At 31.6% G+C, this 11462-nt stretch overlaps 2 protein-coding genes across 2 annotated transcripts; one reads left to right on the plus strand and one right to left on the minus strand.

Moving 5' to 3' along the window:
• Positions 1 to 4337: 4337 nt before the first annotated feature.
• Positions 4338 to 7053, minus strand: LOC123696340. The gene is made up of 3 exons (XM_045642454.1): positions 6982 to 7053; positions 6462 to 6683; positions 4338 to 5844 (listed from the first exon to the last, which is right to left on the minus strand). Exons 2-3 carry the CDS (start codon positions 6672 to 6674, stop codon positions 4405 to 4407), a joined length of 1653 nt encoding a protein of 550 aa, XP_045498410.1. The 5' UTR covers positions 6675 to 6683; positions 6982 to 7053; the 3' UTR covers positions 4338 to 4404.
• A 2807-nt stretch (positions 7054 to 9860) lies between these two features.
• On the plus strand, positions 9861 to 11439 carry LOC123696357 (ATP-dependent translocase ABCB1-like). The gene is made up of 4 exons (XM_045642485.1): positions 9861 to 9890; positions 10268 to 10328; positions 10655 to 10930; positions 11221 to 11439. The coding sequence occupies exons 1-4, from the start codon at positions 9886 to 9888 to the stop codon at positions 11323 to 11325; spliced, it is 447 nt and encodes a 148-aa protein (XP_045498441.1). The 5' UTR covers positions 9861 to 9885; the 3' UTR covers positions 11326 to 11439.
• Positions 11440 to 11462: the final 23 nt, after the last annotated feature.

An 11462-nucleotide genomic window follows, 5' to 3' on the forward strand; every position in this document is an offset into this window, starting at 1 on the left:
ATTTCAGGTTGGTTCTCTTTTTATATTATTTTGATTAGAAATAAAACCTTCACATTGTTCACAATCTCGAAGTACATATCACGCGAATTGGTTTAAAATCATTGAACATAACGTGTTACAAGGTAATTAACCAACTAGAGTCCATTGCCTGTGTAAATACTAGAATGTATTCGTTTAGCTGAAAAATTGAAAGCTTATACAGTATGTTTAAAATTATTTCGTTACACATATTAAAAGTTCAATCATGTTTTCTGTGAGAAGTTTTGGTAATTAATAATAAGTACCTACTAATACTTAGAATGAGAAATAATATAATGTCATAAAACAAGCCGTTCGGCTCAGCTCCGGCTGAACCGACCCAAGGCAAAAACTAAATATAATATAGCCTGTGTTACTTCCTCATAATATAGTTTTCTATTAGAGAAAATTTAAAAACGATCAAACACACAAAAAAAATCCATCCTTTTTATAATCGGCTGTCCACTCCATAGAGGCTCGCGAAGCTGTTCTCTCCAAGTTCTCTCTGTGTGGACCCTTAGCCTTATAAACTATTAAAACTTTATATCAATATTTCCCAATATTGGTGTTTTAGATAATATAGCCTATGGGTACCTAGGAAACAATATTTTTGGAATAAGGAACAAAATATATGAACACGCCTTACTACTAATAGTAGACAATTTGATCAACTAATTAATAGCAGAGTAGGGCGACCACAACGATATTATCATTTCCTAGAAATTGTATAAAATTGTCAGTAATTTAAGTAATTGTATTAATAAAATGTTGTTTGGGTTCTTACTTGAAGTGTAGGTCGTAATATATTCATGGCTATTACTTGATTGTCATTTATTGATAGGTGCTTTAATAGACTACAGGCCCGTATAGAAATAAAAATAACTGCGTTAAAAACAACCGACTTCAAAAACGGAAAAGTAAGAAATAAAAAAGATTTGATATTATTAATTACTACATATTATTTTTATGTGCTATTTACTAAAAAGGTTTGATGTCGGTGCATGGGCTTAATACTAAGTGCTTAGTGTTTGGCACCGACTTCAAACCTATTTAATAAATAGCACATAAAAATAATATGTAGTAATTAATAATATCAAATCTTTTTTATTTCTTACTTTTCCGTTTTTGAAGTCGGTTGTTTTTAACGCAGTTATTTTTATTTAATACTTTTTAGTGTATTTTTCAACACGAATCAAACGAGCCCAAACTCGATAAAGTTGAGTCAATATATTACTGAGTTCCTATGGCCACCTTCCGATTCCATCATCAGATCAGCTCCATGTCATGATAATGTTTCATCGCTATCCAATTTACATTCGTATACAAAATTTCAGCTCAATCGGTTACCGGGAAGTGAATCAAAGTTACTTGCTACATTGAAATTAAGTCATCGAGTACAGACAAAAATGCTCATAAAATAAAAACTACTAGGCCTAGCCGAATAAAATTTTTATGGGACCAATTCGACACCATCCCGCATCGAACAAAAAAAGAATCACGTAAATCGGTTCAGAAACCTCGGAGTAATCGGTGTACATACATAAAAAAAAAAAAAAAAAAAAAAATATACCGGCCGAATTGATAACCTCCTCCTTTTTTTTGAAGTCGGTTAATAAAATATGGGTCATTTGAACCACCAGGTGAACCACCATCTAGAACGATATAAGAGCATAAAATAATAAGATTCAGCACTATGCCGTCACTTGTAAGCTGTCCAACTGAGTGCAGATGAGAATTCGAAAGTACAGGTGGACTCGGTAAATTTTGGTCATATATTTTTGTACGGCACTCTTAACCACCGATAGATCCATTAAAAATAATAAGAAAACGCTTAGTGCCGTATAAAAATGGTGGTCCACAAAGTCGGAATTTTTATTTAATTTCCCAGAGTTACCGGGGTAAATTTGGTCATTTGATTATGTACGGCATCTGTGTCATACTATTTCAATACTGCTTTTAATCAATTATTCCGCAACGCCGCGCCGTACAAAAATCATGGGGACAAGGGGAAAAAATCGAGAGTTGCAATCCCCTCTCTTTCCGCACGCCTGTAGTCTATAGGGTAATGCTGTGTATTATCATGTTTGTTTTTATATAGATTTGTTTTCTTGTATTCACGATCAGATATAATGAACTAAGGAAAATCCATACTTTCCTGCTCAAAGACGAGTAGGTACATTATGTATATACTTAAGTGAAAGAATCTATTACATAATACAACACTCGGTCAATCATAATACATTTTTAATTTATCTCTTTTAACTAAAATTGTTATTTTAATACCTAATATCGTAAATTGGTAATTATTCAAAAGGTAAACGAAGGACACACAGAAGGAAGTGAATAAAAATACGTATATTGCAACAAACGACATAGTAAAAAATGTTTAAAAAAACGCGCCGAATTGCGTCACGCACGTGATACGAGAATACAAGGAGATAATTGGCGAGTCACATTCACAGAATACCGTATTATTAATTAGAACCTAGGTATCCTGTTGTTGTACGGTGAAGATGTGACCCCAAACTGTTTTACGATTGAATTCTCGCGGCACTTGAATTTACCAGTCGTGAAGGTTTCATGTTATACTGTCATATTATACTTAGTCGACTGTTTAATTCATGAGATGTTTGTTAGATTTTTTTTGTACCTAATGTGTTTATATTTGTACATGTAATTGAGTGGAAAATTAATTATTGCATAATATATAGGTAGTAAGTAAGTAGTTCTTTTAACTTTTCCCAGTAAAAGAAGTCTTTAACTATTTTTAAATTCAGTTCTGTTCACAATTCTTATATAATATGAAGTTATTGTATTAACCTAACTTTAAATAGAATATTATCACTCACCGAACTGTAGTATTTTCTTCTTTTTCTATTGCCGAAGGATCAGCATGTTTAAAAGTATATTTCACAGTGTTCTTTTCTTTGGCAGCCTTCGGCGAATCATGGTTAATTAGTTTTTTCATTTTGTTTTACTCTTTAACTAATTATATATAGCACCTTAAAACAAACTGTTGTGAGTTTGAAATGTATTATTATAAACTTCCTCAGATATAATGGTTGTTTAAATTTTCTTCCAGTAGATGGCGATGATATTTCTAAATGTTAACTTTATTACCTACCTATATTTTATTGAGAAGCGTTATGAATTTTGAAATTCCATATTAATTTTGTAACCGACTTAAAAATATAAAGATCATTTTAGATATGTAGGTACCCACTAATATAATAAAATATTGAATACTCATGAGTTTGTTTGCTTGTTTAATCGCAGGGTCCATGGGTCTGAAATAACTTGTAAACCACATTTGAGCAAATAAAGATATTTACTTACATATTTATCTGATTTGAAAAAATATTTCACTGTTAGATAGTCCATTTATCGTGGAAGACTTACAACACAATGACACAATGGGAACGGAGCACTAAAATAAAACCACACAACAAGGACATAGCTATTGGGCTACATTTTTTTTGTATGATTTTGATATAACTTTTTTGTTGTAAAGGAAGATCTGAGGATCCTCGTTATAAAAAAAAAACAGGATCTGATGGTGGCAAGTAAAATTCAAGCATGCGTCATGGAGTAATACCCTCACGTCATGGAGTAAGGCGACGATTTTCGATCTTTGAATCTTGCCAAAGAAGTTTCACTTCTGACACGTGTGCTCGGAACGCACGATCTTTTTTATTATAAAGTTTATGTGTCGGGTCTATACAGAAACAGATGTAGTTTTCTCTTTCTGTGTAGTCTACACTAATATTATAAAGAGGAAAACATTGTTTGTTTGTTTGATTGTAATGAATAGGCTCATAAACTACTGGACCGATTTTAAAAATTCTTTCACCATTCGAAAGCTACATTATCCACGAGTAACATAGGCTAGGTTTTATCCCGGAAATCCCAAGGGAACGGGAACTATGTGGGTTTTTCTTTGAAAATGCGGGCGAAGCCGCAGGCGGAAAGCTAGTGTGATATAAAACAGTATCCTCGAATCTCAAAGCGAAAAGCGAGAGCTGTTTACACAGGCGTCTTCGATATTCGCACGAATGTTTACACATGCGCGTACGAGTAACACGCGGTTTTTTTGCGCCAAGTAATGTACACACTTGACACTACACACTGTTACGTTGCTTTTTCTTTTCGCTAAATGGTTTAAATTTATATTCTATCTTTGTCTCACTACGGTGTATGTGGATGTGTATTGTGTATGTTTCTATGTTTATGTAAATACAATTTATATGTATGGTATTCTAAGCTTATAAGTATGTACTAATAAATCATATTATTATGATTCAACATATTAATAAAATGCATTTATCATTCCATCATACTATATTTAAATAAAAATAATTTGAATAAAAAAAACAAAGTAAGTTATTATCATCTGCACTTTCTGCGTTTTCTTTTAACTTCCGGCGCATTTGCCTTTTCCAAAGAAAATTTATTTATAAACAACTCTTCATACACTAAACTATTCGAGTTAGGACTCAGGAATTTAGAAATTTCTTGATATAAATGTCTCTTATATGATTCCTCATTTTCGTGAGTTTGAACTGTAGTAGTCTTTTTTATTGGTTTTGGAGATGTAATAGAATTTTTAAGTTCTATAATTTTTTGCGTGTTTTGATCTATCTTATTCAACAGCGTATTTTCCAATCTTTTCATGCGTGCATCTAAATAAGCTATTGTATATTCCTGTGCACTAGGCAACTCTGGTTTCTTTGATAAGTATGTACTCACTTGAGTAACACTATCTCTATGCTTGTTTATTTTGCTTTCGTTTGCATAATCTTTTATATCTTTATTTCTGTCATTTTGTATTGGTGATTTCTTATCTAAGCAAGTTTCTATCATGTCTCTTAGTTTCATGTTAAACTTTCTCTTTTCCTCTATAGCTGCTATTCTTTGTGAACTAATTTTATTTTTCAGTAATGACACCTTTGGCTTTTCTATTTTCGAAAGGCGTTTAGCCAATTGTTTCCTGGGTAATATTTTGCTTGTTTTGGCATCAATTTGAGGTGTTTGCACAGAAATTGTATTATTTGGTGATTCAAATTCTAATGGCACAACATACTGTTCATCTAAAGGCTTAAACACACAATCTCCAATATTTTGTGAGGACTGCGCAGATATTGCTTCTTGCTGAGGTGTTTTTTTCTGTGGCATTTTAATTATTAATGATGGGGATACCAATTTAAGGTTTTTGGGCATAGTGATTGGATCTTTAATTCTTTTCTCAGATATAATTTTTACTTTGGGCTCCTTTTTTATAGGAATGTTTGATTCCGACTTAATATGGCTGCCTCTCAACAATTTAGGTTCGGGGAACTTTATATTAAGGGATGATGATTTTTCTTTTTTGCTTTTGGGTGTTTCTTTTAATATTGTTTCTTCAGCTAACTGATTTGTATTGTTAATGTTATTTGAGATATTAATCATTGGTTCTGTTGTGTTCAAAAGAACACTTGGCTGTATATTGGTGTTCGGTTGAAAAACTAATTTATCACTGTACCTTTCTATTTGTGTAGGTTTTGCAGGACTATTTTCCTTCTTTAATTCATGATTAACATTTTCTTCATTAGAGTTTGATTTGTTATCTATATTTAAATTAGTTACAAAAGTAATTTCACTGTTTGTTAGAAAATCTGCATATTTTACAGAATAATTGGCTCTTTTGTCACAATATAATATATTTTCATTTTCTACTTCCAATACAAGAGGAAAGGCTTCCATGTTTTCTTCATTGTTTTTTTCATATTGAGAAGAGTCACAGTAAGGTCCATCCAATGTAGGTATAGCATCAAAAGTCAGCTTATCTTTCTAAAATAGAAAAATATTTGTCCATGTTATTACCTTATAAAACCAGAATTTAACATTTTGTTACATGCTTGCATTATTTTAAATCTAAAATTTGTTATGTAGGTTTAGAACTATGTGCATATTAATTTTATTCAACTAGAGAAGCCATACATCTTTTATATTTTTAGTCTATATCAATTATCACAGCTGTTACATTGAATATATGGAAATGAAATAACTCAGTCAACTTTTAATTTCTATTCATAGTAAAAATTGCTATAGTGCTACTTATTTAGCCATTAGAATGCATTTAAAAATTCCAAGCGATGACTATCATATCTGCTCTTACAATACTTTTATCTTAGATTAATAGAAAATTATTTTAAAGCAATGTACAATGTGTTGTTGAGAAAACATAATGAATTAATGCATTTACACCATCTATGCTTATCATTATTTGTCTTATATAACACAGCATATTCTTTATTGCAACCACGGCGGAATATTCTGCTTGAGATCTACAGTAGGTTCAGCAAGTAAATTCAGTATAATGATATAATATATATAGTTATTCAATTATTTGCTCTAATTATATTTTGAAGTAACTGTTTAATCATGTCTTACCATACTCATATTACCTTATAATTCATAAAATTATCATCCTTAAAATGGTGTTGACATATGACTCTATTCTTCAACTGTGACACTTTAAGATTTAAAAAATCTAGTTTATGTGCGTTTAACAGCCATTGGTGACATCGAAGTTTGTCGAACACTGGGTAATGGAACATGTGAGTCTTTCCATCAGTCTTAATATTACAGTTTTTATATGAACACCGACATCCACCCATGGTACCTAACTGAAATAGGTAAAATTATAAACACTTAGAAAACATATTATTATTAAGATTTGCAATGGAACAACTGCGTGAACGTTAATTTTATAAACCAATTTTATACATAGAAGAATATTCAATACTAAATAAAGAAGATAATAACATATAAACTCTAATCTAACAATTTTGAAACTCAATAACAAGTAAACAAGATGTTCAAGAAAACCTTGTTCAGTAATGTTTGAGAATACATATTTTACAAAAATCAAGAGATCTTAAATTAATTTAAGACTTCATATAATTAAACAATGTGTTTATTTACCTATTTATTACACTAAAATTAATTATTGTTTCTTGTTATTGTCAGTTCAATTACAAAATATAGGTTGACATTTCTGACTTCGTGACTCTATCAATATCAACTTTCAAGATTGTGTCGGTGTTTCCACAGAGTCGTAAATGTAGGTAATATACAATGACTAAGGAATCGTAATATATTATTTTGTCTTGTTTAGTCTTGTCTAAAAATACTTTCTATCACATCAGATCACATCACATAATGATTAACATTAGAAGTAAGATTATTAGTCGCAGTTTTGAGATAAAATTTTAGAATTAAAATAACAAATTCGGCGCAAACACCAAAACTATCGTCAAAACTCAAAAGTATTCGAGCGTCATCGAGAGCATGAGCCATGGCGTAATTTTTTCTTTATATAAAAATTAGTTCCATCAACGCACGGCAGGGGCAGGTATTCAAATTTTCATACAAATTACAATTTTTCGTGACGCTTCGAATACTTTGACGAAAGTTTTCATGATAATATAATATCATCAACCTAAGTCATCAACCATAACAACCATAATTAAGGGGAGGCTCCCTAAATTTTATGTGAATTTGCATTAATATTCTGAAACAGGCACACATACAATCAAAATGAAACTTTAGTATAAGTATGATTTATTGGGTCTTTTTCTTTCGATGTTACAGTTACGTAATTGTAACATTTTCACTTGATTCATTTTTTATTCAAAAATTATGCCTTTTTTTAAGGATTATTACATTTTTTTAAAGATTTACTTGGACTTTATGTATAAAATAAATGTTAACAGTAAGAAAATAGAGTTTACTATTGAATCACAAAATATTTTTTCTCTAGATCAATTATTATTAATTTAGTTATAAACGAAATAAGAATTGAAACTTACTTTTCGAGCTCGAACGCGATCAAAGAGCGCACGCGATATTCAACTTTATTACGGCTATGTTAGCGTCTAGTACCGTAACCGGTCTCTCAGTGCCAGAAATGATGTTAGGGAGCCTCGTCATCCCATTTGCTCATTGCTCATTTCAAGAAATGATTGATCATTTCGTGAAATAGTTGCATGTCATGATGTGTTCAACATAGTTTGACCAGATCGTATAAAATATAGGGAGTCGATAAAATATATATTAAAAAATATTTAAAGAATTTGTTTCTTGTCATTCAAGTTAGTGCCGCGGCAGAGGCTAGCGAGTGCCAAGTGCCAGTGAATCGTTCTTATTACAAAGAAACAGTAAGTTTAGGTTGGACTTTGATAAACAACGCACGCCGAGCGAGCAAAGCGAGCGTGCCACGGCAGAGGCCGGCGAGTGCCAGAAGCGAATCGCTTTTTAGAAAAGAAACTATTATGTATAATGATATAGTAGGATATATAATAGTTTAACTGGACGCATATTTTCTTGTATATAAGATATCCGCAGTTTCCATAGTACTCGAACTAAATTCTTTGTAATTAAAAACGAATTATGAAGTTTTTAACTGCGAATAATAAAATTTTCGACAGCGGCCGCCATCTTAATTCTTATCACATAAACACAGCGCTTGCAGCGCCTCTACCAATAATTAATGTAACTATTTTACGATATCAAATAATTTTGATCATTTCATGAAAAAAAACCGCGCGTTTAGTTGGCCATATTGAGAAACGATTGCTTAACATTGATCTGCTCAAATCACATTGTGATGTGGCCAATAGACCATTTCATGAAATGGTCGCATGGTGCAAACTTTTTACTTAGGAGATGCAACTTATCTATACATACATATAATAAATCTGTAGAAGGGTCAATTCTGTACATTGAAAATATTGAAAAAATAAATAGCAGGGGGTGTTACTGGATCGATACCAAACCCAAATATGTGATTGTGATGTCTGTATGTGAAGGCATCACGTGAAAACTAGCGGTTCGATTTCGATGAAACTTGGTAGGTATAATTATACCTTATTATCCTGGGCGTAAAATAGGATACTTTTTATCCTGGAAAAATACGTAGAAAAAAATTAATCTTAATTTTTCAGTTTTATCTATATAGACGTTGTTCCGTAGAACCGCGAACACACGTTGCGTATTATTATAGGCCTAGCCGTATTTGGGAATTGGGTCCAATAGATATATATAAGATGTTATTGACAGAGGTACTCAAAATGGAGAAATAACCATCCACGCGGAGACCGACATCCGCGCGGACGGAGTCGCGGGCGGAAGCTAGTAAATAAATAAACTTATTAAGAGGCCTACACCACCGAAACTAGCGCCACCGAACATTTTATTTTTTTACTCCTTAACCAGATCAAATTTAAAAAATCTAGCTCGGTACTTTGCTAGTATATTACTTGTAGTATTTTTGGTATTACTTTTCACTATTCTAACTGTTCATTATTCTAGAGAACTTTTGATTACCGCCAAAAGTGGCCACTTTTGGCGGTAATCAAAAGTTCTCCTAATTTACCGAATGCAAAATAATGAAAAGTAATACCAAATTGTTTAATTATATGAAGTCTTAAATTAATTTAAGATCTCTTGATTTTTTATTATAGAGGCAAGAAGACTTTTATATGAATTATGAATATGAAAAAGTATCCGTATGCATAAGATGGAGCACTTTAGCGTTCGAGTTTTAAAAGAAAACGAATTTAATACAATTTTTTGTACTAAGCAAGCAGTTGAAATTTTCAATAAGTATCTATGTACTTTAGTCGACAACAAATAAAGAATGCCGGGTTAAATAACCCGGCATTCTTTATTCGTCTTTGTGCTCTTGGATCGTCGCGCATGCTAGGCTTGCAGCAATACTAGCGTTTAGCTACTTTTACCTATGTATTCTGTGGCAATTAAGCTTGATTAGGTGACATTAGTGCCGATTTTTATGAAATAAACAATGAATTATGAAATTTGACAAAAATGAAGTAAGCACGAACACCAATATTACTTAAAATACATATTAATAAATTGTTTAATATCATTGTGCAACTTAACTCTATATTTATTCATGTTATAGTATATTACACTAGATTTCCGCCTGCGGCTTCGCCCGCGTTTTCAAAGGAAAACCCGCATAGTTCCCATTCCCGTGGAATTTCCGGGATAAAACCTATCCTATGTGTTAATCCAAATTACCCTCTATGTGTGTGCTAAATTTCATTGTAATCGGTTCAGTAGTTTATGCGTGAAAACCACACATACATACATACATACAAACCTTTCCTCTTTATATAATTACTTATTAGTATAGATTAATACACATTTTAAGGGTTAAATATTTTTAAATCTCTTTTCTAAATAGGAAAGAAGACGCGACTCGTGTTAATCAGTCAAATCTAAGAAGCATTTCTTATTTTACATTGGTAAATATACTTTTTAACACGCTTTTATTAGATTTACTTGTTACCTACACAAAAAATGTGAGATTGTTGAGATTTTCGATTTCGACTCATATGGACGGAAATAATATTAAATTCCAACTTTGTAGTTACACCATAACAAAAATATGATTTTAATGAAGCAATTTGGACTAAGTAGTATTAAGTAAATATTATTATTAGGTAATTCTACTACATGAAATTCAATTTTTATGAATAGAAAATTAGAAACGATTATTTACCTAGATACCTACTTTGCTAATTTGCTAATTACAGTTTCGATTTTCTAATTACAGCTTTGCTAATTACAGTTTCGATTTGCATCAAAATGGGACAAAATATTAATTGGAGTGGCGTTATTTGGGACATTTATTTCGGGAATTTCACTACCCTATGCCATTACATTGGTTGCGAATGTTTTTCAAAACATGATTAATTATGCAAAGTCAAATAAGAATAACTTAGTCAATGATAAATTTTTGCATGAGATGCACCTTTTCTCACTGAAGTACACGGGTGTAGGCGTTATTTTGTTGATGGGTGGATATCTTGGCACTGCATTGATGAACATCGCAGCTATAAACCAGGTAAACACGTATAATAGAAGGTATATGTATCTACCTTTACATCTGATTATTTTTCATGCAACAAAATGCGTAAAGATAAAAAACGTGACCACCAACCACAGAAATGTGGAAATGAATCGTTAACCATTCTTTCTCTTTGGTAGAATTTTATGAATGGAATTAGAATTAGCAAGAAAATGTGAGCATTATTAAGCACAGGGATTTGAATCGAGAAACGGAAATTTCTCAATTCAAATCCCGGTGTGGACTTACTGAAAAAATGTACTTGAACGATTCCATTATCTTTTTAGGTACTAAAAATTAGGCAAGAATATATAAAAGCTGCTTTAAATCAGGACTTCGCCTATTATGACCTTCATCAAACGGGTGACTTCGCATCAAAGATGGCAGAGTAAATAAAACAATGGATTCCGTATGTTTACGATAATAATATGGAATGTTGCTTATCTATTATTAATTATATTTCCTACATTCAGGCGACTGATATTTTAGTAGCCATAAAGTTTCTTCGTTCTTTCATAACTACACAGTT

Source organism: Colias croceus, chromosome 12 (assembly GCF_905220415.1).
Source record: "Colias croceus chromosome 12, ilColCroc2.1".
Taxonomy (NCBI): domain Eukaryota; kingdom Metazoa; phylum Arthropoda; class Insecta; order Lepidoptera; family Pieridae; genus Colias; species Colias croceus.

Bases quoted from the DNA above. Each gene is read 5' to 3' on its own strand.
- LOC123696340 (XM_045642454.1), bottom strand. From the start codon at position 6,674: ATGGGTGGATGTCGGTGTTCATATAAAAACTGTAATATTAAGACTGAT. The intron at 5,845-6,461 runs GTAATATGAGTA...TTTCTATTTTAG, and splicing joins ATAATTTTATGAATTATAAG to AAAGATAAGCTGACTTTTGA.
- LOC123696357 (XM_045642485.1), top strand. The intron at 10,329-10,654 runs GTAAATATACTT...TGCTAATTACAG, and splicing joins GCATTTCTTATTTTACATTG to TTTCGATTTGCATCAAAATG. The intron at 10,931-11,220 runs GTAAACACGTAT...TTATCTTTTTAG, and splicing joins ACATCGCAGCTATAAACCAG to GTACTAAAAATTAGGCAAGA.